At 34.6% G+C, this 27042-nt stretch overlaps 1 protein-coding gene across 10 annotated transcripts in view; it reads left to right on the top strand.

The window, feature by feature from the left end:
- The window catches only part of DLG2 (discs large MAGUK scaffold protein 2), a 2183817-nt gene that overhangs the window by 495711 nt on the left and 1661064 nt on the right, over positions 1-27042 (top strand). The window contains exon 1 of one of the 10 annotated variants that reach the window (XM_032295968.1): positions 15912-16617. The exons of the other annotated variants lie outside the window; for them this stretch is intronic. Coding sequence (XP_032151859.1) covers positions 16588-16617 — 30 coding nt within the window. The 5' untranslated portion in view covers positions 15912-16587. Of the gene's footprint in view, positions 1-15911; positions 16618-27042 lie in introns of those variants that run through there. 10 annotated transcript variants of the gene reach the window in all.

Genomic DNA, 27042 nt, shown 5'->3' on the forward strand with positions numbered 1-27042 from the left:
ATGTTTGTTGCAGCACTATTTACAATAGCAAAGACATGGAACCAACCCAAATGCCTATCAGTAACAGACTGGATAAAGAAAATGTGGTACATATGCACCATGGAGTACTGTGCAGCCATAGAAAGAAATGAGATCATGTCTTTTGCAGAGACAAAGATGAAGCCAGAAGCCATCATCCTCAGCAAACTAACACAGGAACAGAAAACTAAACATCATATGTCCTCACTCTTAAGTAGGAGTTGAACAATGAGAACACATGGACACAGAAAGGGGAACAAGGTTCACTGGCACCAGAAGGGAGGGAGAGCATTAGGACAATAGCTAATGCATGTGAAGCTTAAAACCTATATGACAGGTTGACAGATACAGCAACCTGTGGCACATGCAAACCTAAGTAACAGACCTGCATGTTCTGCATTTGTATCCCAGAACTTAAAGTAAAATAAAAGAATATTCAGTGTACTGGTTCATCAACTTGATAGCTATGTAACTTGGGGTAAGTCAATTTTTCTGAATCTGAGTTTCTTTACCTGTAAAATTATACTTAATTCACTGTTTATGAATACTTAATGATATTATACACATAAAAATTCATAATGACTGGTAAATGAAAAGTTAATGGTTATTTGCAAGTCATATATTTGATTAGGGCTTACTATCCAAAATTTATAAATCATTTATGCAACTCACTAGTGGAAAAAAACCCATTAAAACATGGGCAAAAGACTTGGGGGGGTATTTCTTCAAAGAAGACATAGAAGTGTCCAACAGGTATATAAAAAGAGGCGAAACATTATTAATCATCACAGAAATGCAAATCCAAACTACAGTGAGAAGCCACCTCACACTCATTAGGATGGCTTTATCAAAAAGTCATTGGTAGAAAGGAGGCAGAGCAATATGGCTGAATAGAACACTCAGTGATTATCCCCCCTGCAGCAGTACCAAATTGAATAACTATCCATGCAAAAAAGCATCTTCATAAGAATCAAAGATTAGGTGAGTGATCACAGCAGCTGGCTTAAATACCATATCAAGGAAGGAGGCACTAAAGAAGGTAGGAAAGACAGTTTTGCATTGCCTATACCACCCTTCCCTCATCCCACGGCAGTGTATGCAGAGAGAGAATCTGTGTGTTTGCAGGAGAAAAAGTGAAGTGATTGTGAGAATTTGCATTGGAACTCAATTCTGCTCTCTCACAGCAGAATACAACACAGGGCAAAATTCCACCAGTGTCCACAGATGAAGCACTTAGACCAGCCCTGTCAAAGAGGAATACGCCACCCTACTAGTAGGAAGCCGAGTTTAGAGTAGCTCCACCATTGTCTGACTAAAGTAGTCTAGTGTCCTAGATAAATTTGAATGTCAGTCAGGTCACAAGGTCTACAGTCCTTGAGTAAGTCCTGGGACTGCTCTAGGCTTGCAGCCAGTAGACTGGGGTACATGAAACCCAGTGAGATACTAGCTGTCACAGCCAAGGGAGTGTTTGTGTTATCCCTCCCTAATTCCAGGCAGTTCAGCTTGGGAGAGACTCCTTACACTTTGGGAAAGCAGAAGAAAAAGTACAGAGAACTTCATCTTCCAACGTGGCTGCCAGCTCAGCCACAGTAAAATAAAGCTCATGCTGATTCCTGAAACCTTTAATTCCGGTACTTAGCTCCTGGATGGCATTTCTAGACCTACCCTGGGCTAGAAGGGAACCTGCTTCCCTGACTGGAAGGACCCATTCCTGGCTGAATATGCCACCTGCTGACTAAAGAGCCCTTAGGTATTCAGTAAACATCAGCAGCAGCCAGGAATTATTAGCCATGGACCTTGGATGAAACCCAAGTACTGTGATGCCTTTAGGTATTATCTAGCCCAATCCTGGCTGTGGTAGCCATGGGAGTCCTTATGCCAACCCTCCTCCAACTCCAGCAAGCTCCAGGGAGGGGGGGAGAAAGAGAGAGAGAGAGAGAGACTGACTGACTTGTGTTTGTGCAAAGTGAGAAGTGAGGGAAGAGAAAGAGTGATTGCTACCCCGTAATCCAGGGTCCAGGGAATTACCTAGATCTTACCCAACCCTACTAAGGTGGTGCCTCTTGGAGTCTACAAATAAAAGAATATTCACCATACTGGTTCATCAAGAACCAGCAATCAAGAATTAAAACATTACTGGTTTACTAATTCTGGGACATCCCCCAGAGCTGATATGGCTTCAATGACCAAAGACTTAGATCACAACAATCAATTCCGTTTGAATACCTGGAAAGCCTTCTTAAGAAGGACAGGTACAAACAAGCTGAGACTGCCAGCTTAGAATAAATACCTAACTTTTAAATAGTCAGATATTAACAAACATCCATAAGCATCAAGAACATCAAGGAAAACATGATCTCACTAAACAAACTAAGTTACCAGCAACCAATCCTAGGGTGGTGGAAATATATGAACTTTGAGAAAGAGAATTCAAAATAGCTGTTTTGAGAAAGCTCAATGTATGTCAACATAACACAGAGGAGGGATTCAGAATCTTATCACAGAATTTAACAAACAGATTGAAATATCTTTTTAAATAATCAAGCAGAAATCCTCAGCTGAAAAATTCAATTATCAGAGTAAAAAATGCATTCCAATCTCTGAGAAGTAGAATTGATCAAGTAGAAGGAAATGTTAGTGAGATTGAAGACCGGCTATATAAAAATGTACAATCATGGGGGAAAAAAGAAAAAAATAATAAAATGAAAACATAAGGGATCTAGAAAATAGTCTCAAAAGGGAAAATGTAAAATTTATTGACCTTGAGGAGAAAGTAAAGAGAGAGATCAGGTAAGAAGGTTTATTTAAAGAAATAATAACAGAGAAATTTCCAAACCTAGAAAAAATATTAGTATTTAGGATAAGAGGTTCATAGAAAATCAAGCAGATTTAACGCACGTAAGACTACCTGAACACATTTAATAATCAAATTCCCAAAGGCCAAGGATAAAGAACAGATCCTAAAAGCAGCAAGAGAAAAGAAACAAGTAACATGTAAGGGAGAATATATTCAACAACAGACTTTCCAGTGGAAAGCTGACAGGCCAGGATAGAGGAGCGTGATATATTAAAGGGCTGGAAAAAAAAACCACACATCTTTTATTCTAGACTAGCATATCCAGTGAAAATAGCCTTCAAACATGAAGAAAAAATAAAAACTTTACCAGTCAAATAAAAGCTGAGGGATTTTTAAAAATTTGTTTGTTATACTTTAAGTTCTGTGTACATGTGCATATCCTGCAGGTTTGTTACATAGATATACATGTGCCATGGTAGTGGTTTGCTGCATCCATTGCCCCGTCATCTACATTAGTTATTTCTCCTAATGCTATCCCTCCCCAATCCCCCTATCCCCTGCTATTCCTCCCCTAGCCCCCCACCCCACAGGCCCCAGTGTGTGATGTTCCTTTCCATGTGTCTGTGTGTTTTCATTGTTCAACACCCACTTATGAGTGAACACTTGTGGTGTTTGGTTTTCTGTTTTTGTGTCAGTTTGCTGAGAATGATGGTTTCTAGTTTCATCCATGTCCCTGCAAAGGACATGAACCCTTCTTTTTTTATGACTGCATAGTGTTCCATGGTATATATGTGTCACATTTTCTTTATTTAGTCTATCATTGATGGGCATTTGGGTTGGTTCCAAGTCTTTGCTATTGTTAATAGTGCCTCAGTATACACATGTGTGCATGCATCTTTATAATAGAATGACTTATAATTCTTTGGGTATATATCAAGTAATGGGATTGCTGGGTCAGATGGCATTTCTATTTCTAGATCCTTGAGGAATCAACACACTGTCTTCGACAAAGTTTGAATTAGTTTACATTCCCACTAACAGTGTAAAGGTGTTCTTCGTCAACAGTGGACTTGTCCTAAGAGCAATGTTAAGGGAGTTATTCAATCTAAAGGAAAAGGCCATTAACAAACAATAAGAAATCATCTGAAGGTACAAAACTCACTTGTAATTGCAAATACACAGACAAATACAGAATACTTCAACACTGTAATTGTGGTTTGTAAACCACTTATATCTTGAATCGGAAGACTAAAAGGCAAACCTATCAAAATAATAACTACAAAATATATGTATTTTATATATTTTATTGCATTTTGGGTTTTGGGGTACATGTGGAGAACATGCAAGATTGTTGCATAGGTACATACATGGCAATGTGGTTTGCTGCCTTCCGCCTCATCACCTATATCTGGCATTTCTCCCCATGTTATTCCTCCCCAAATCCCCACTCCCTGCTGTCGCTCCCCTATTTCCCCACCACAGACCCCAGAGTGTGATGCTCCCTTCCCTGTGTCCATGTGTTCTCATTGTTCAACACCCACCTATGAGTGAGAACATGTGGTGTTTGATTTTCTGTTCTTATATCAATTTGCTGAGAATGATGGTTTCCAGGTTCATCCATGTCCCTACAAAGGACACAAACTCATAGTTTTTTATGGCTGCATAGTATTCCATGGTGTATATGTGCCACATTTTCCCTGTCCAGTCTATCACTGATAGGCATTTGGGTTGGTTTCAAGTCTTTGCTATTATAAACAGTGCTGCAATGAATATTTGTGTGCATGTGTCCTTATATTAGAATGATTTATAATTCTTTGGATATATACCCAGTAATGGGATTGCTGGGTCAAATGGAATTTCTATTTCTAGGTCCTTGAGGAATCGCCACACTGTCTTCCACAATGGGTGAACTAATTTACACTCCCACCAATAGTGCAAAAGTGTTCCTATTTCTCCACATCCTCTCCAGCATCTGTTGTTTCTCGATTTTTTTAATGATCATCATTCTAACTAGTATGAGATGGTATCTCAATGTAGTTTTGATTTGCATTTCTCTAATGACCGTGACGATGAGCATTTTTTCATGTTTGTTGGCCTTATATATGTCTTCTTTTGTAAAGTGTCTGTTCTTATCCTTTGCCCACTTTTGAATGGGCTTATTTGTTTTTTTCTTATAAACCTGTTTTAGTTCTTTGTAGATTCTGGATATTAGCCCTTTGTCAGATGGGTAGATTGCAAAAATTTTTTCCCATTCTGTTAGTTGCCGATTCACTCTAATGACTGTTTCTTTTGCTATGCTGAAGTTCTGGAGTTTAATTAGGTCCCATTTGTCTACAGAAACAACTGAAAGTCAAAGAACAGGGAGGATAAAGTGTAGAGATTTTTTTAAGTTTTCTCTTTGCTTCTTCATTGTTTTTGAATCAGAGTTAGGTTGTCTTTAGTTTAAAATTATTTTTTACAAGATGTTATTTGCAAGCTTCATGATAAACTGAAATCAAAAAACCCACAACAGATACATAAAAAAGCAAAAGCAAGAAATTAGGACATACTGTCAAAGAAATTCACTTTTACATAAAGGAAGATAGGAATTAAGCAGGGAAGAGAGGACTGACCACAAAGCAACCAGGAAACAAATAACCAAATGGGAAGAGTAAGTTCTTACCTATCAATAATAACATTGAATGTAAATAGAGTAAACTTTTCATTAAGAAATATAAAGTGGCTGCACTGATTTAAAGAAAACCACACAACCAAGACCCAATTATATGCTGCTTACAAAATTCACTTCACCTATAGAGTGAAATTAAAGGGACGGAAAATGATATTTTGTACAAATGTAAGCTAAGAAAGAGCAGGAATAGCTATACTTATGTCAGATAGAATAAATTCTAAGAAACTATAAAAAGAGACAAAGAAGGGCATTATATAATGATAAAAGGGTCCATTTGACAAGAAGATACAACAATTATACATATATATGCACCCAACACTGGAGCACCCATTTATATATAGCAAATGTTATTAAGGCTGAAGAGAAAGAAAGACCCCAATACAATACTAGCTAGAGAGGTCAATACCCCATTTTCAGCATTGAACAAATCATACAGACAGAAAATCAACATCAGACTTAATCTGCCCTGTCAACCAAATGGGCCTAATAGATATTACAGAACATTTTAAACAAAAGCTGCAGAATATACCTTATTCCTGTCAGTACATGGGTCTTTCTCAAGGATAGACCATATGTTAAGCTATGAAATCAGTCTTAAAACATTCAAAACATTAAAATTATATTAAATATTTTTTCTGAGCACAATGGAATAAAACTAAAAATTAATAACAAGAGGAACTTTGGAAACTATACAAACACATAGAAATTAAATAATGTGCCCCTGAGTGACCAGTAGGTCAATGCAGAAATTAGGAAGAAAATTTTAAAATTTTATGAAACAAGTGAAAAGGGAAGCACAATCTACTTAAATCTATGGGTTATAGCCATATCAATTCTAAGATGGGAGTATACCAATAAGCACCAGTATTAAAAAGTAGAGAAACTTCAAATAAATAACCTAATGATGCATCATAAAAAACTAGAAAATCAAAAGAAAACCACCTCAAAATTAGTAGAAGTAAAGAAATAAACGTCAGAGCAGAAATAGATGAAATTAAAACAAAGAACCTGAAATATTAGGGAAATGAAAAGATTGGTGTTTTGAAAAGATAAACAAAATCAACAAACTTATAGCCATACTGAGAACAAAAGAGAGAAGACACCCCAAAGTAAAATCAGAGATGAAAAACGTGACATTACAACTGATATCACAGAACAATTCAAAGGATTATTAGAGACTACAATGAACACTATGTCAGTGAACTGGAAGACATAGAATAAACGGATAAATTTCTAGATACATACAACCTACCAAGATTGAATCATGAAGAAGTCTGAAACCAGAATAGACCAATAACAAGTAAGGAGATAGAAGTCATAATTAAAAGTCTCCTGTCACAGAAAAAGTCAAGACCTAATGACTTCACTGCTGAATTCTACCAAATATTTAAAGAACCAATACCAATCCTACTCAAACTATTTGAAAAAATCTGTGAGGAACCAATACTTCCAAACTCGTTTCATGAGGCTAGTATTACCACAATGCCAAAACCAGAGAAAGACACATCAAAAAAGAAAACCATAGGCAAATATCTCTGATGAACATAGATGTAAAAATCCTCAACGAAATACTCACAAACCAAATTCAACAACAAATTAAAAGGATCATTCATCAAGACCAAGTGGGATTCATTCAGGGATGCATAGATATCTCAACCTACAGAAATCAATCAATGCAATACATCATATTGACAGAATGAAGGATAAAAACATATTGTTTCATTTGATGCTGAAAAACATTCAGTAAAATTCAGTAACTTTTCATGATAAAAATAGTAAAAAATGTGCCATAGAAAGAACATTCCTCTGCAAAGTAAGAGCCATGTATGACAGACTCCCAACTAGTACCATACTAAAGGGGAAAAACTAAAAGCCTTTTCTTTAAGATATATAGTAAGACAAGGATGCCCATTTTTACCACTGTTTTTCAATATAGCACTGGAAGTCCTAGCTAGAGTAGTTAAATGAGAGTAAATTAAAGGACTTTAAAATTGGAATGAAAGAAGTCAAATTATTCTTGTTCATAGCTGATACAATCATCTATTTATAAAAACCTAAAAATTCTACCAAAAAACTATACTAATAGAACTGAAGAATAAATTCAATACAATTGCAGGATATAAAATCAATGTACAAAAAGGAGAAGTATTTCTATAGGTCAACAACGAATAATCTGAAAAAGGAACCAAGAAAAAAAAATCCCATTTACAATAACTACAAATAAAATAATAAACCTAGAAATAAATTTAATCACAGAAGTAAATGATCTCTTCAATGAAAATTATAAATCGTTAGTAAAAGAAATTGAAGAGGGCACAAAAAATGGGAAGTAATTCTGTGTTAATGGATTGGCAAAATCAATATTGTTAAAATGTCCATACTACTCAAAGCAATCTACACGGTCAGTGACATCCCTATCAAAATACCAATGATATTCTTCAAAGAAATAACAAAGTAATCCTAAAATTTGCACGGAATCACTATAGACCCAGAATAGCCAAAGCTGTCATGGACAAAAAGAACAAAGCTGGAGGAATTACATTACCTGACTTCACATTGTACTATAGAGCTATAGTTACCAAACTAGTATAGTACCGGCATAAAAACAGACACATAGCCTAATGGAACAGAATAGAACCTGAAAATAAATCCACACACCCACCATGAATTGAATTTTGACAAAGATGTCAAGAACATATAATGAGAAAAGGACAGTCTCTTTAATAAATTGTGCCAGGAAAACTGGATATCCATGTGCAGAAAAATGAAACTACAACCCTGTGTCTCACCATATACAAAATAAAAATGGATTAAAGATTTAAATCTGAGACCTGAAACTATGAAACTACTAAAAGAAAACACTGAGGAAACTCTCTGGAACATTGGTCTAGGCAAAAATTTCTTGAGTGATGCCTCAAAAGTGCAGGCAACCAAACCAAAAATAGAAAAATCACATCACATCAAGCTAAAAAGCTCTCCATAGCAAAGGAAATAATCAGCAAATGAGGAGACAAATTACAGAATGGGGGGAAATATTTTCATCTGACATTAGATTAATAACCCTAATATATAGGGAGCTCAAACAACTCAATGGGAAAGAAAGTCAGTCTGATTTTAAAATGGGCAAAGGATCTGAACAGAGATTTCTAAAAAGAAGAGATGTAAATAGCCAATAGATATATGAAAAATAACATCATTAATCATCAAGAAATAAAAATCAAAACTAGAGTGGGATATCATCTCATCCCAGTTAAAATGGCTTTTATCCAAAAGACAGGCAATAATGAATTCTGTTGAGGATGTGGAGAAAGGGAAGCCCTCATACACTGTTTGTGGGGATATAAATTAGTATATCCACTATGGAGAGGAGTATGGAGGTTCCACAAAAAATTAAAAATAGAAAGTACCATATGATTGAGCAATCCCACTGCTATCCAAAAGAAAAGAAATCAGTGTATTGAAGAGATGCCTGTACTCCCGTATTTATTGTTTATTCACAATAGCCAAGATTTGGAATCAAAGTGTCTATCAACTGATTAATAGGTAAAGAAAATGTGGTACACATGGAATATTATTCATCCACAAAAAAAAGAATGAAATGCTGTCATTTGCAACAACATGAATGGACCTTGAAAGAAAGAAAGAAAACCTGGCACGGAAAGACAAATTTCACATGTTCTCACACATATGTGAGAACTAAACATTAAAACAGTTGAACTCCTGGAGGAAAAGAGTATAATGATGGCTGTCTGAGGCTGGGAAGGGTAGCAGCAACAGAGGAGAAGGGCGGAGATGATTAATTTGTATAAAAATATAGTTAGATAGAATGAATAAGATCTAGTATTTGATAACACAACAGGGTGACTATAGTTAACAATCATTATTGTATATATCAAAAAACTAAGGGTAGAATTGAAATGCATCTAAAACATTCTTGTATTAGAAATTCTTGAAGTGATGGATATCCCTGTTACCTGGACGTGATCATTAAACATTGTATGCTTGTACCAGAATATCAAATGTACCCTATAAATATCTACAACTATCATGTACCCATAATATTTTTTTAAAAAAGAAAGGTTACAAATGCATATTTTCTACAAAAATTATTCTGTGCATACATTTATTTTGGGAGTGTCATATAAATTATCTGTTTGAAAAAAAAAGTCAAAAGATGACAAATATTGGTGACGATCTGGAGAAATGGGATCTCTGTACACTGTTGGTGGGAATTTAGATTGGTATAACCATCATGGAAAACAGTATGGAAGTTCCAAAAGAAACTGAAGATAACATCATACAACCCAACAATTCCTTTTCTGGGCATATACACAAAGGAAATGAAGTCACAACCTTGGAAAGATATTTGTACTGCTATGATCTTTGCAGCATTATTCACAGTAGCCAAGAAAGAGAAATAAGTGTTTGTCAGTGGATGAATGGATAAAGAAATTCTGATATCCGTATAAAATGGAATAGTATTCAACTCTAAAAAGGAATGAGATCCTTCCTTTTGCCATTACATGGATGAGCCTGGAGGACATGATGCTAAGTGAAATAAGCCAGATGCAGAAAGAAAAATATTGCATAATCTCACATATATGTGGAATATAGTATGTATGTATGTGTGTGTATATATATATATATACATATTCACCATATACAAAATAAAAATTTAAATACACATACACATAGAGTAAAACAGTGGTTACTGATTTGGGAGGAATGAAGAGATTTAGGTTAGAGGATACACAGTACCAGATATGTAGTATGAGCAAGTCTAGATAGCTAACATACAACATGAGGACTGTAGGTAGTAACATTGTATTATATATGGGATTCATGCTAAATGAGTAGATTTTGGCTGTTCTTGACACAAAGAAAAATGGGTAACTAAGAAGTGATAAATATGTTAATTTGCTGCACTATAATAATCTTTGTACTATGTATATGTATCTCACAACATGATGTTGTATACCTTAATTATTCACAATATAATTTATTTCAAAATAATTTTGAATCAGAAAACTATTGTTTGTGTGTTTGTAAATATTATTATTAGTGAAAGTCACATCCTTAAAAACTATGTTGAAGATCTTGCATTGCAAATTTCATGGTGGACTACTGATACTAGCCACATGCTTTAAAAGAGTTTCCATATGATGGATTTCATTCATTCATTAAAAAATCTCTGTTAGCATCGGTTATGTTCAAAACACTGGTGATATAGCCATGGACAAAATAGATAAGGTTCCTGCTCTCACTGATAAACTTCATATAGGGGAGGTAGTAAGAGATGAATAGAGAAGGTAATTTTAGATTGTGATAATCATATGGAGGAAGTAAACTGGGATGATAAAATGGAGAACAATGGAAAAGATTTTAATTTAGTTAGGGGAAATCAGTTTGGGAAGGTCTTCCTGACATGGTAACATCTGAGCAGAGACTTGAATGATGAGAAGGAGCCAGCCATGTGCAAATTCAGGGAAAGACAGTTTCTGAAAGAAGGAACAACAAATTCAAGGCCCTGAGGAAGAAGTAGAGTGAAACACCACATTTGAGGAACAGATAACAGGGTAGCATGCTTGGGGTATGTATTAGTTTTCATGCTGTTGGTAAAGACATACCCAAGACTGGAAACAACAAGAGTTTTAATTGGACTTATAGTTCCATATGGCTGGGGAGGCCTCAGAATCATGGCAGGAGGCAAAAGGCACTTCTTACATGATGGCAGCATGAGAAAATGAGGAAGAAGCAAAAACAGAAACCCCTGATAAATCAATCAGATCGTGTGAGACTTATTCCATAACACGAGAATAGCATGGGAAAGACTGGTACCCGTGATTCAATTATACCTCCCCCAACCCCGTCCCACCCACAATACATGGGAATTCTGGGAGATACAATTCAAGTTGAGATTTGGGTGGGGATACAGCCAAACCATATCAGGGTATAAGAAGGTAGAGTATGGGAATGGCATTTAGCAATACTGCTGAGGTTATTTATATTAACTTGAAAGCAAAATTTTATTTCTGACCATACAGCTTTTTAGATTGTGGCTTGCACACAATTATTTGGATTTCTGGAATCCGCTCAACTCACAGCATTGTATAATAGTAGGAAAAACTGTGCCTCTTAAGAAATGTAGTTAATTTTCAGCAAAGTTTATATAAATTTTGATTTGTTAGTGAAACAGTTTTTATTGAATGTTTACATCATTTGTAGCCTGCCACTTACATAAAATTTCAGAGGTTCTTTAGATTTTGATGATGATAATAACTGAAAGAGCTACATGTCTGTCATTTATGTTCTAATTCACATGTGTAAAATTGATATAAAATTTAGGTTTATACAATTGAATATCATGATTAAAAGATGAGTTAAAAGTAAAAATGTATTTCTGTAGCAATTATTGATTCACTCAAAATTTTTCTTGTTTAGTTTTTATATATTTTTGCAAAGATAAATGTTTAACTTGAACAGAATACATAGACTCCTGCTTTTCACGAATTATTTTCAGGATCCAATACTGTCCTGATTTTTTTAATGATAGAAACTCTCTGAAAAATTCAGTCTTTTTTCAGTTGATCCTAATTTCTTACTTACCTCTGGAGAGTTTGGAAATGAGGGCAGGCATTTTGCCATGACCTGCCTGCAGTCTCTTTATTTTATTAAGCTAACAAACTTTGCAGAGGTCATTTGTGTGCCTGCTGTTCTGGGTATACAGGGAACAGATACGCAGGGATAGGAGGCCAGGTGGGTGGATTTCTTGTTATTTCCTTTGGACTTGATCTTTCTAATGTGGAGTCCATTCCTTCTGGGATTATTCCCAAGGCCGTTAGAAGCTATGAAAGGCCTCAGGTAGGAGCCCAGAGATGAATGTATCTTTTTAGGAGGATCACATGTTGTTTATAATTCATCTGCATGGATTCCAGGCTACCTTTGGCTAAGGAAACGGCCTTTGAATCTGTTTGTGCCACACTCTCAGGTTGGACCCACAGGGACAGAAACGGCTTCAGGATTTGCAGTGTGATGAGATGGATGGAAAGAACATAGACTGCCCTCTAGGTTGGAGTCACCTAGGCTCTATGTCACTTAGGGCAGTCATAGAACCTCAGGCAGCTTCTATTTCCTTAACTATAAAATAGGGGTTACAATTATTTCCTAAAGGGTATTATGACCATGAGATAATAGTTACTAAGTATTTACCACAGTACTTCAAAAAATAGCCACTTGATAAACTACGGTTATATTAACAAAAATGCTTATGTTTATTATTGTTTTCTAACACAATAGCAAGCACCTAGTTTCAGTAGCATCCTATAGTTTTAACACTTCAGCGAGAAACTGCCCTTCTCCATTATAGATAAGACTGTTCTAAATCATACCTTCTTACATCAGACTGGATTTGCCAATGAAAATATTCGCATTTGCGAATACCTTCAGCTACATGCACCAGTATATTTATTTTAAAATTTCTATGTATGCACATAAATATATGTGTATATATTATAGTTACTCTGTAATGTGCATATATGATTCTAATATAAATAAAGGATCATAGGTTTAAATCTGTTTTTAAAAACTATAAAAAAATAAATAGCATAACTGAAGCTCTGATTATTCTTTCATTCCACTAATATTTATTTTGTGCCTGTTAAGTGCCAGTACCATACTAGGTAGCAGAGATATACCTTAAATCTGCCCTCAAGGGGCTGGATTCTAGAATAGACACAGAATGGATTTCACTTCTAGAAATTTTTTTTCCCTGTTGGAAACAAAATAAAAGTAATGCATTTAAGTGGTTAAGGTACAGGTTTAGTGCAAGTAATTTACAAGAGAATTTTATGATATCAAACTTTCAATTATAGGTTTACTAAGAATGAATATATTTTTAGTCTGATATCATTAACCTCAAGGAATATCAAGTAAAGCAGTTGCAGGCTGAGGCTTCTTATCTTGCCAAACACCTCTTGTGAAAATCACAGGCCCAATTGAGCGCTATGTCTGTGTTAAAAAAAAAAAAAAAAAAAAAAAGCTTCATGTCGATACATTGTTAATTATAAAAACAGCATAATGTTTCCCTTGAGGCAAAGGAGTGAATTATCTTCTATCATCTTTGTATCTGAGGAAAATCAATTATAGGTAAGGTGTATACAAAGCAGAAATCCCAAATGGGTCTACACTTTAAAATGTTATGTACTTAGCTCAAGGCTCCTCTCCAGAACGCTTTACCTCACCTCTCCATTCTGGGTTAAATGTCTCTATTTTGTGGATGTAAATCACCCCCCAATACTTTCTGTACAGTACTATAGTTTTTTATTCTCTTGTGGGAAGGGATTTTGCTAGCTTTTCCTTACCTTGTGTTTCCACATAAGTAGATTCTCAAGTACATTTGTTGAATGAATGAGACACTAGTTTAGGCAATGGAAATAAAGAGTTAAAACTATCTTTAAGGAGTGCACTTTAGTGGGTGATATAGACATTAGTCAGATCATCACATAATGAGTGTTCAACAAATATGTGTCAGATGGATGACTTAGGGATTGCCTAAGGTGTTCTAGGATCTACGCTAGAAAAAAAGACAAGTTGTCTTTTATTTCTGCAAGTCTCCATAGTTTACAAAATGCTTTCATCTGTGATCTGCCAGAGTTAGGAGACTAATCAGGATCTCTCTGCTAATTTTCCTCTATCTTAGTTTCCTTGTTTCTACGAAGATGGAATGAAGTTCTGAAGGTATCATCTAGCAGAAAAACTTGTGAAAATATTCATTTTACTCTGCTATCCAATTTATTTACTTCCTCTAACTCCTGATTGCCTCCATTCTGATTATCTCTATGACTAACAAAGACCTGGACTTGAAATTAAGAGACATGATCTTTAATGTTGGCATTGAAAGTTACTAGGTTTTTGGGAAGTCATTTCAATTTCTCAAGCCTGTGAGACTGTTACAAGTGCTTTGTCAACTTCAAAGTGTTACAGGGACACAAAGCCTAATTATTTTAAACATGAATATGACAATAAGTCTCAATTACATATTAGATGTTTTACTTGTTTCAGGGAAACACACTGGTACCTGGGAGTGCTCAAAGATAAAATGTTTTAAACACTCCAAGATAAGCTTAGGAAGTATTGAGTTAAAATAATTACTGTGATGATGTGTAACAAATGAGGGTAACTAGACAAAGTGATGTTTCCTTGACTTTTCAAATTACTGAACCATAAGATAGAGTTTCCTGATGGAATGGACCAGAACATGGTTCTATTCATGGTGTTTAACTTGAAAATTATTTGAAGTTTATTACACCAGTATGATAACAGTTAAGAGGAAATGATATTTTTTAACTACAAATAATTTTTGGAGCCACTTTTGAAGGTTGTTATATCACATTGAACTTTAGGAGCTTTTATTTTCGTTTTTTTCTCTGAACACGTATTTGATTTGCTATGAACTTAAAGTCTTTATAAACAGGGCTCTTATTTGGGTAAAATAATGACACGTCAGTTTCTGAGTCATTCATTTACTTAGCAATCAGGAGGTTATTGGGATATTGAGGTTAGAGCCTGAATAATTCATGAAAGGTAGAAGAGTCTTATATATTCTTTCTTTCCACCAAATTATTTATCATGGAAAGTATACTTTTTATGAAAAAAGAGAGGGTGGTGATTGTCAGTAGAGTGGAAAATGGTCCTGCCAGTCTCTTGAGGACCTAAAGTGTATGGGTCCCTAGACATTTATTTTTGATATTTCAGTGGTCCAGTTGACTATATGTTTTCTTCCTAGTGAAAGTGCATCATTGATTTTCCATTTTTATTCGTCAGACAGTACTTTCATTCTGTCATTCACTCTCTTCACTTTCTCTCATTCTCCCTTCCCGCCCCCTCTCCTCTCTGAGCTCCTGTGTCTTTCTGTTTGTCTGTTTCAGTCTGTGACTGCCTATGTGTCTAAGATGATGGAAAAAAAGGAATATTATTATCCAGAGTGATGCTTGTCAAGCACCTCAAAGGCAGTCTATATAGTGGCAGCTTTACTAGAAGAAAGGGAGGGATTTGGGGGAGGGGACAGTGTTAATCATTTGGCTGTTAGAATGCTGCAGAAGGGAACACAAAGCTCTGCCCACGTAATAAGTGCCTGCAGACAGCAAGTGAGGAGGGAAAAGTTTGGGAAGGAGCTCATTTTTTCACTTAGAATGTAGAACTTTTATAAACACTTTAGAAGCTCCACACTCCCCAATTTCATCATATACTTTTTCGTTTAAATGTTCAGGTTGTTTGTGTATTTGCATATGTCATGGACCACACACATAGGTAAACACAAAAAAGGATAAATGTAACATTTTTCTAAGTTAAACTTCCAAATCTGCAGTTTCTTTATGCCACTGGCTCAATTTTCCTTATCCAGCTGTTAGTCATTTGTAAGAAGCTGCCCTTGTAATTGCAAGTGAGTTGAGATGTGATGTATGCAGCACCACATGCACCTTAGCTTTTCAGTCATATTTTTCGAGTCATTTAGACTCCCGGCAATCATGCTCATAATAAATAGCATTTTATTACCCAAAGCCGCTATTCTGGCACTGGAACGACAGCCACTTGGTAGATGGGACGGGTAGTTTTTTGTGTTACTCAGTGTTGTTAGCAAGAAAGGAAAGCAACAAAGAGGGGACTTTGGCAAAGGAAATCTTATGGGTACACTGAAGCAGCAGATCAGAATTCAGAAACAAGAGCAAGAGCTGAAATGTGATTCTCTGGTGCTTGGTGTTACACTCATCGCTACGATAGAACTGTGTGGGGCACTCACAGGAGCTCTATTCTGATCAAGGAATCCGCTAAAAGACCATGCAGCCGCGGAGCCCAGCAAGCCACCGGGAAGTTTTGCCGGAGCTGATTTCTAGGGGATTTTCTGGTGCCTAGGAGAATCCTGCTTGCCTTGAGCTGTATGGAGGAGGGCTCGAGTTTCCCATGAGGGGCCCCCTTGGAAAAGCCGTCTTGTACAGAATCCAAGCTCTGCTTCTCTCTGTGTGCAATTTCCAAAAGGCTTTTCTCACCTTTGCTGATTTGCTGGTGTGACTTTCATGCACTGAGTCCTGTGTAGGGATCCAGGATGGATTGCCTGTGCATTGTCACCACAAAGGTAGGATAGGAAACAGGGCTGTTGTTGTGTGCAGCATTTTTCTATTATTATTCTGGTCCCGTAATTAAACAGTTCTAGTAGGTGCTGCCAGTGCATGAGAGAAAATGATTAGTATAATTTACTTTGCTGGGCATTTTGTTCCCTGAGGGTCTGGGGGGTCCTGTCTTTATGTGATTTTAACTTCTTAAAGTGATAGTGCATGTTTGTGCGAATGGAAGGAGAATTTGCCTGGTTTTTTTTTTTTTTTTTTTTTATGGCAGGATTTGCTTTTGCATCTATTTATAGCTCATCATATAAATATCTATAGTAGTAGTATAGCACATACACATCAGTTTAACATAACATATCAGGGCAGTCTTTCTGAGTGTGATAATTAGCTTTTCATTTAAAGGCCATGTCTTCTGTGTTTAAAGAAGCCAATCAGCTTTACTGTGACTTGACATATTGCCTCTGATTGGAGAATTCTGATATTCTGCATTTTAGTGATTTATTTTAAAGGAAAAAAATCTCAAGGCCCTGAGTTAAAACAAATACAATATTTAATATTTAGCTAATTGTCTCTATTTTAATTAGAAACAAATGCAATATTTGCATTATTGGAAATATAAATAAAAGTGGGAATGAAATAAAATCAATAGGCAAGTTTTTTATGTATTTACAGAAAACAGTGAAAAATTTCAAAGGCATTTTATTTTATTCTGTCATCAGTTCTAAAAAATGTATTTAAATTTCATAATCACTGATTATTTGAATAAATATTTCTAATATTTTTGGGAAAAATCTAATTATAAGACATTTACACATTAGTTCCCTTTTCATTTTGTATGTAAGCGTACCATGAGTTAATTTGAATCCTATCTTTTTGTATAGCACGTTGATTAGATGTCCATTAACCATGACAAAATTAATAGTTTAGTACATGAGATTTAACTGCGTTTAGATATCCGATTGTGATCTCCTTTTGCCACTAAAGAAAGGATTATTTAATTTCAAAGCCACAAGCCAAGTGACCCATGGTATGACCTTAAATATTTTACTTTTACAAATTAAGTTCCAGAAAATCTTAGTGGATATCTTCCCATAGGGCCTGGTATCACATGGAAGCTTCAGTTGAGGTTAGTGGATTTTAAGCCTAAAAACTTCTAGTTGGGTTAGTTGACTAGGCCTCTAAATTAGACAAATACCTTATTTTACTTTTAAAAATTGCCAAACATCTCATTCAGTGGTCCAGTTAAATCAGTAAAAGTAAATAAACTAAAATAAGTTTTAAAATATCTTAAGAAATTGTATGTTCTTATGTAATCCACTGAAGGAAATATCCTCAAAAATATGTTACTTTTCTTGAGATGTTACACTTGGTGTTACTTTTCTTGAGAGAATACTGCCAAATCTGACCTATATGTGTTTTATAATTATTTACTCCAAAATTATAATAATTTCAGATACTGTGAAACAAATTAGTACTTTAAAAACAGTTACCAAAGTTATTAATGAGAACCAAAACTGGAAGTCTACTGCATTGCATAACTTAAATCAATACTGAAATCCAAGTGCCTTCAATTTGGAAAACACTATCTGATAAAAAATGTCATATGCCTCATATTTACTTATAAAAGTATTATTGATTACAGGGTCATAGGTGATACATAATATTATTTTTCTTTAAATGCTTAATAAGAGATAAATGTCATTACTTCAGTATTGTGATTTATCATATAAATTACATCAATCAACAAAACACAGACTCACATGAAATATCATTTTCTTAGTTATGTCCATAAACATTTCTGGAGTAACATATATGAACACTCTGATGATTTCCTAGCCTGCAAGGTCTTACTCCGAATCTGAGAGGTTCTGCAAATAAGTCTAACTAGACTGGAGCTCTTAAGATTTTAAGCAATCTGAGTTAAATGGGGTAAGATCTAGGGTGGGATTATTTTATCAGAGGGTTTAACACAAAATACACAATCATTTCCTTCCTTTTAAAGAACAAACATATAGCAAAGTTACATTGTGATATTTACATGGTAAATAATGAATAATTGCTTCAAAAACTGGACATAGGTGAGGAGACCTCTTAGAGGACTTTAGATTGCAAATCTTTTCCATTTAGTGTTCCACTGTTGATAGTTTACGTTTTTCCCCAAGTGGCCATGCACTTGGGATGCCCTTGCTCTACTTTCTTGGGACTGTTTGACAAGAAACTTGTCAACAATTTGGAAATTTTAATTATATCTTAGTTTAATGCTCATCTCTTTCTCCCCTAGCAATAAATTCACTTTCTAGTAGCTCTGGCTGAGGTACTCTCTTTAATTATTGCTTTACAGAAGCTTTATTGAGACTGGAACTGTTAATTATCATGATACTTCCTAAGCTCCATATCATTCACAGAACATCTCAATACCACAGCTGACCACTACTTTGTCAAGTTTTTAGTGGCAAGAAAACAGAAATACTTCCATTGGTAATAGCATTTTTGTTCCTTCTTCCCTTTCCTTGGCATGAAAGTTGTTTACTGTCCCCTTGGCTCCTCCTAGACCTCTGTGCCCTCTGAGCTCTTCCATATTCCCCTATTGTACACACTATAGAAATAAATTCCTCGTTATGTATTTGTTTCACATTCTTAAAAATGAATGAAGGAAGATTAATGAGAGGAGGGATTATGATAAATCTAGAAAATATCATTGTATAATGGTAGCATAAAAAGATCTATTAGTCATATTGGAGAATCATTTTTATTTTTTTCTGTATATAAGAGGAAGGAAATGATTGTGGATTTTATGTAAACCCTCTGATAAAATAATCCTACTCTAGATCTTACTCCATTTAACTCAGATTGTTTAAAGTCTTAAGAGCTCCAGCCTAGCTAAACTGATTTGTAGAACTTCTCAGATTTGGAGTAAGATCTTGTAGGCTAGCAAATCATCAGAGTGTTCATAAATATAGAGTTTCTATCACATGGCTTCCAAGGTCTTGTCAAATGTTCAGACAACCCACTTTCAGAAGATTGAGTCATCTCTTTTTTTCAAATGTTTCTGTCCAGTTTCAATTTCAGTACTTTTGTCACAGATATCACTACTGAGAAAGAGAAGGAACATGTTTTAGTGTGAAGAGCAGGACATTGGAGCGAGACTTGTATTTAAATTGTTGTTCTGACATGTATTAGCTTTAGGATGTGGATAAGTTGTTTAACTTCCTCAAACATTGATTTATTCATCTTCAAAAAGGATATGTTACCTAGGTCTAAGTGATATTATACTAGACTATGTAAGGTACATAGCACAACTGGCAGATGGAAAAATGTGTATATAGTATAATTTATTCAGCAACTCACAATTTAGATCTTTAATGAATCCCTCTCAGTATGATCATTGAAGTAAATGAAGTCATCTCAATAACACTGGCTAAACACAATCTAATAACTAATGCAACACATTTTATGTGATGGAATTCCCTAAACATTTTTTGAGTAATTGAAAGATAATCCAATAAATTTAACAACTAAAATGCAAGGAAAATAATGTTAGGCAGAGCCATGAGTTTACATGATTGGCCAATAGGGCAGTAGTTCTGGATGACAGGCAGAATATTCTGTTTACTTTAATGAAATGCAAAGTCAATATAATTTTTCTTTTACTGCATAGGAATTCTCAAGCATCACATGTAACAACATAAAGGATTTGATATAAGAATAGAAAAGTGTGCAACTGTGAAAAATAAATCTGTACTTTCTGATCATGGCCACCCACAGGCATTTGGCCATCACTGTCCTTCTCTGTAAGATGAGTATATTTTGTTGCATCCCTGAGGTATTTCCTTTTCTATTTCAAATCTAATATTATCCTATATTGTCTCTGAAGATAAAATTGTTTAGATTAACTAAGTATCTTAAATAGTAGTAGTGTGTGAATCATACATTGGCATAATTTCAGATCATTATACATTTGAAAAAGTTTAAAAAAAAGATCTACAAATAAAACTGCAGAATTTTTATAGTAGTATTAGTGGGTGAATCACACGTTGGCTTAATTTCAGATATCCATGAACTATACTTGTATATTTGAAAAAGATTTAAAAATGATTTACAAATAAAACTGCTATAATTCATTAATAAAGGCATGATGGCACTATTAATTTTTAATATGCATTACAGGTTAATATACATAATAAAATTCACATAGCAGAATGAAAAGTGGACTGGGCAGCACAAAAGAAGCTTTTCTTGATGTTGTTAATACTATATCTGTTTTGTAAATATGCTTTTACTCTTTGCTGCTGTCAACCCACTATCTTTAATAAGAATTAAAAGTCACTCTGAATTTCTAAAAGGAAATAAAAGTTGTTGTGAGGCATTAAAAATATTTTTATCAAGTCTGGTAAGTATCATATTATTTATTATGACCTTAATTTTTAGAAGGTGGCATGTCATTTCTTTGGAAGTGGATTCTTAACAGAAATATTTTCAAATAAGGCATTTGGAAAAGCTAAAATAATTTTTACTTCCACCAGAGCTTCCTGTAGAGAAAATGAAACAAATCGTCAAGGCAACAAATGGCTTCCTGAGTGGTCTTGTGTTCATAGAGAAAGCTATTTATTCGTGCAGGTGTACAGTTGCTCCCATGGTAGAAGCATCAGATTTATTCATTCATTTTATTTATCTAACAAGCATATATTGAACGCTTACTATGCACTTGACATGTTGAACAGTGTGGGGCTATAATAAGCAATCTGTTCTCATGGAACCTTTAGTCTAATGGGGAAAACAACCAATTACAGAAATAGCAGTGATGTCTGATAAGAAAATGAATATAGGGTGCTATGGAAATGAGGACAGGAATACCTAAAGAACCTGATGAGCTATGTCGCAGGTATGCAGGGGTAAATATAAGGTGAAGCTTTACTGAGGAAGTGAAAATTAAGCTGATTTGCGTAATGGAGGGCATAATGGTGTAGGGAGACTGCTTTAGGCAGAGTTCTGGCAGAATGTTTTAGGCAAAATTCAGACTATAATTTTAATTATAGTGTGTGGGGAGAGAGAGAGAAAGAGAGAGAGAGAATGAGAATAAATTGCATATTTCAAGAATGGAAGGCCAAAATGGCTGGAATGTAAGGTATCCAATATGAGTAACAAGATTCAAAGGATACAGAGATAGATCAGTACCTGGTCACAAATATCATGAAGTTGAGATAGTTGTTACCTTAAAGGAAATAGGATTTTCCATCCATCAACACTGGTTCCCAATCCCAGTTTGCCCAGACTTTTCTCCCATTTCATCCCCCTGATTTGAGCTATCTTGTATTTTCTACACAACCTGTGTTGCTCATTCTTATACCTGCTCAGTAAAATAATGATTTCCCCTTTTACTAGCTGGATGACCTTGTCAGCACTGCAGTTTTCTCATCCACAAAAGAGTACCTATCTTACAGCATTGTTTTGAGAATTGGGTGGGTTAAGAACTATAAAATGCTTAGGATATTACCTTGTAGGGAGTAGGTGCACTCTTCTCTGTTAGGGTCCATAGCTTTCTTATCTTCCTATCTTTTTTTGGTGTACCTCTCCTCATATTTATCCTGCAAGTGACAGTCATTAATACTTGTCATTTGAGCCAAATATCTGCAAGGTAGCATGTATACTTTACAGAGATGAGAACAGGGGGCTTGATGTGTCCAAAAAAAAAAAAATCTATTGGGTGGCAAAGAGAAGCATAAATACAACTAATAGTAGGGAAAATTTAACATAATTGACCATTTTGTATAAAAAGAGAAGAGATTCTATGATTGTCTTGGTAACCTGAGATTAACCATTTTAATAGTGTCAAACACCGTGAAATACTAATGACATTAATATAATAGCTTAACTTTCTTTTATTAAGTGTTCCATCCAGCTGCAGGAGGATCAGTCTAATAGACAGGGCCAACAGCATCACTCTCAGCAACCTATTGAAAGATGAGTAGTTGTCCAAATTATTACAAATGTGTACAATTCTCTTTTGACTTAGAAGCTAAATTTCTCTCGTAGCTTGTCTTCTATAATTATACCTTGTATTTTAACAAGAATCTTTAATAAGATTCCAAGAATCTTGAAAATACATGGACAAGACCATGTTTTAAATCTGTGCTACCTTTCCTATCTTTCATTAAACTAAAGGATATATTAGTCTCTCTGGCTTCCCTCTGTTCTCTGAAGGTGTCAAACATGTTTCTGTTTTGGGGACTTCCATTTACTATTATTCTTTTTAGATAACTGTCTACTCATCTAAATTCTACTTATCTTCCAGATAATACCTTACATGTCACAGTTTTTTCTAGAAGATTATATATTCTTAGCATACACTCTGATATTATGCCACATTTCCACATATAGCAATTCATATTGTATACTGATTTGTGTGATTATTTTGTCTTTCTTTTGACTAGAAAGAAGCTCCATAAAGAAAGGAACAATGTTCCTTTTTCTTATTTGTGTGTGTGTTTGTTTGTATATATATTTATTTATATGTATATATTTATATGTATATAAATGAAATGTCTGGGACATGGAAGGGACTTGAATTTCATCAAAACACATTTAGTTTTTAGACCAATGCAGTGATCCTTCATATCTTAAAGATGAGGTACATTCACAGAAACAAGTTCCAACTCAGGTCTTTGTGACTATAATATCTGTGTTCCCATTCACTATTATTCTCTTCAGATTGAACCACAACAAGGTTATTATTGAGTTAAAATATACTCTTGATTCTACACTTTGCATTTCATTCCTTCTCTATCTAAATATCTAATTAAATAAAAACAATGCACCACATAGGGCTTAATTTAAATTACAATTAGTTGTAGATTTGTAGTTTTTCAGACATATATCCATAGCCTGTCAAACTAAACTTTTAGAAATAAAATTTTATTACATGAATCATATCAATCATCTGTTAACACATCTGTAGTAAATGGTTTTCCTTCCAAACCTGATTACCAGGATGTTATTTTGTAACATTATCCCTTTTTGAGTCTGTGAGTAAAAACAACAGAATGCTGTGAAGAGCTATGAGTTTGAGAGAATTGTCCTTTATAAGACCTTTACATAAATCATATTTTCTGAGACATGTGGGTCTGAAGAGGAAACAACTGCAAATAAAATTTCATAATTTAAATAACATTTAAACATTAACTATGCTCGAAATTTTAAAAAATAATATAAATCCTTCATAAGGTACAAAAAGAATTCATCACTTTATTATTTGTCCACTGTTTAATATGAATGTTTGGAAGATAAGATTTTCTTGAAGCAGATTACCCGTGATTATAGTTTTGTTGCATGTATGTATGTTTTACCAAAGGCAATTGAGTATGTGTGTTGGATCAAGATTTAGAAAATATAGACTTGGAGTTTCCATTTATTATATTAGTAATCTTAGTACCTTCAATTTATCCTCCCTGAGTTTTATTTTTCTCCAGTCCGAAATAGGATAATAATACTGGCTTATCAATACTTCCTGAATAGGAATATTGTACATAATCAAATTAGTTTATATATTTGAAAAATATGAAATACTGTATACATGGAAAGGATGAGTGAAATTATTAAAAATAAAACACCTTAACACAAATTGGGATATTTTATTACCATTAGTGTCACTGTATGGTGGAGAAAATGAGAGCTGTGTCTGTATGTGTTAGAAGTAATTTTATGCGACACAGGTCATATAAATACTTAAGCAAACAACTTAAAAGAATATTGAAGAGTATCACCTTTGTGAAGATCTTAACAAAGAATATCCCATACAAGGGGAACGGCTAGTGTCAATATACACACAGTGTTGAGTGTAGTAACTACGTATACACATAACTAATAAATAGCAGGTGCAGGTGTTTCTGTTCCTTCTCCTTTTTCTCTCTCATTTTCTCATTTCTGGGAGTCTGACATTTAAGGATAAATTTTACTGATTCAATTAGCTAGTTACCACTCTAGTGGCAAATTTCTGTTTGTGTAGTCATGGTGATGGGAATTTCCTCTGGCTTCAATGAATAATACTTTGCAGGTTTATAGGCTCTTATCGGTGAGAGAAAGATATCAAATATTCTAGCTTCTTCTTCCATTTGTGTGTTCAAAGTTAGTACCAGATTTGAAATCCTATAAATATAACCTGTTCCCATCATATCTCTGTTTTAATATGCTTACCCACACATGTCTATTTCTTTGTATCTAAGTAATACAGTTCTTGAGCTAACCTTTTGGAGATAACAGGTTTTATGAGAAGTTGGTTTGAGAGTAAATTTATGAATTCTTAGAATTTGGAATTCTATTTACCCATTAAGTAAACTTAAGTCAAAAGTTTCAGGAAAATGTTTACTCTCTGGAGTCCTCCAAGCATAAACAGTTCTCCTACTGTTATCTGTGCTCAATTTCTTTGTATGCCACTATTCCACTTGTCATGATTGGAAAAGTAGGAGTTGACCTTGATTTTTATTTTTTCCCAAATCCCCAACAGCCAATTCTTATTTATTTTATTTCTTATAAACTGTCCTTTATTTACAGTTTCTACTACCAGTGGTCTTTTTCAGAGTCTCGCTAATTCTTACCTGGATTTCTGCAACAAAATCCCTATTAATCTTCCTGCTTTCCCTGTCTTTCCACTCCTATACATTTTCTACACCATTAACTGGGACCTTCCTTTAAAAAAATGTACGTGTGTGTGTGTGTGTGTGTGTGTGTGTGTGTGTGTATAAATATGCATGTGTGTATATATATACATATATATCTATGTGTGTGTGTGTGTGTGTGTGTGTGTGTTTGTGTGTGTGTGTATATAATTTGCATGTATATCACAACTCCACAGCTCTCATTATAATCCTTCAGGGATTCCCTGTCCCCTACGGCCCCCTTATTCAAAATTTGGTTTGTTCACCAACTGCAATGTCATCCCCTAGAAAACAGAAGTGCAGAACCTTAGTCCCCATGCTAAACTAATGAATCTGAATCTGCATTTTCATAAGATCCCTAATTGATTTGTATCCTTAGTTGATTTTGCACATTAAGGTTTGAGAAGCACTGCTCTTCAGGATAAAGTCTGCATTGTTTCACCTGGAGCACCTCGCCCTCGATGTTGTATCCCTTGCCTATCTGCCTATCTCAGATCCCACTACCCTTCATGCCTTAGTCAACTATAATCAATAATGTTTGGTTTCCCCAAATGATCTGAATTTCGTCCTCCTGTTTCTTTGTCGTGCGTTTTTATTCTTATGCCCTGAATTCCTCTCAACTCCCTAGCTTGATACTTCACTAATACATTTCTTAACCTTGAAGATTCAGCTAAATGCAGATTTCTCTGTAAGTACTTTCCTTGATATTGCCCTTCTAGACTGAGCCTGTCATGTTCCGTGTTCTTAGTACATCGTCTGTATCTTTGTTATATCCTTTATCTGGTTTTATAGTTATCTTTTACTTGTGCCTATTTCTTGCTAGAATGTGAATTCCTTGAGGACAGGAGAAGTTCTTAGTTACATTTATAGCTGATCACTTACCATGGTATTGGCAGATGTACCAAAAGTGTTGACTGATTGTTTCATTTAACAGATATCTGATAGATATTTCACTATCCAGTAAGTAAATGAATGAGTGGATGAAATTCTTGCTTCCTCTAAGTTACACACACACACACACACACACACACACACACACACACACACCCCACACACAACACACTTATGTAGATAAACATTTACTTCTCTGTGTATGTATATAGGCTCATGTGCACATATACACAAATGTTTTTGCATATATACATACATGTATACACATATGTACATGTGTATATATAATGTGAACTTCACAATAAATAGTTGTAAAAGAAATCTTTGTAGTTTGATGGATAAACTATTCAGTTAAGAGACAGGCAATTGTTAAACTTATCTGTGAACAGTTAGTGGGCCTAAAATGATTCTTGGAAATGTCATTTTTACATGAAAGAAATGGACTAATAGAGATAAAAGTCCTTATATACACCTGGAAAATGGCAACTGTATCACAACTATGATAAACCAAATTATCATGATCATCATTTAAATTTCTAAAATTAAAGTATAAAAATACTTACAAGACAATTGCACATTTCTATTAAACAAAAACTAAAGCAGTTAGATCAGGTTTTCAGTTTGATAAAAGAATGTCAACTCATGTCCATTTAATTTTTCAGTGATTTAATATAGCAAGATACTTTGGGGGGGAAATTATTTGGCTTTATAATATGTATATATTTAACATAAGTATACTATAAAAGAATAGCAATATTAATGTAGTATATTTTACTATTAAAGTATTAAAGTGAGTTAGAAAGCTATGCAATAGAAAATTCAGAAATGATTTTCTTCTCCTAAATTATCAGGTTATAAAATAATTGGAGAAATAATATAATTTTGTTTAAAGCA

This window comes from Sapajus apella, unplaced genomic scaffold, assembly GCF_009761245.1.
Source record: "Sapajus apella isolate SASKATOON/1434 unplaced genomic scaffold, GSC_monkey_1.0 scaffold34, whole genome shotgun sequence".
In the NCBI taxonomy this organism is placed as follows: Eukaryota; Metazoa; Chordata; class Mammalia; order Primates; family Cebidae; genus Sapajus; species Sapajus apella.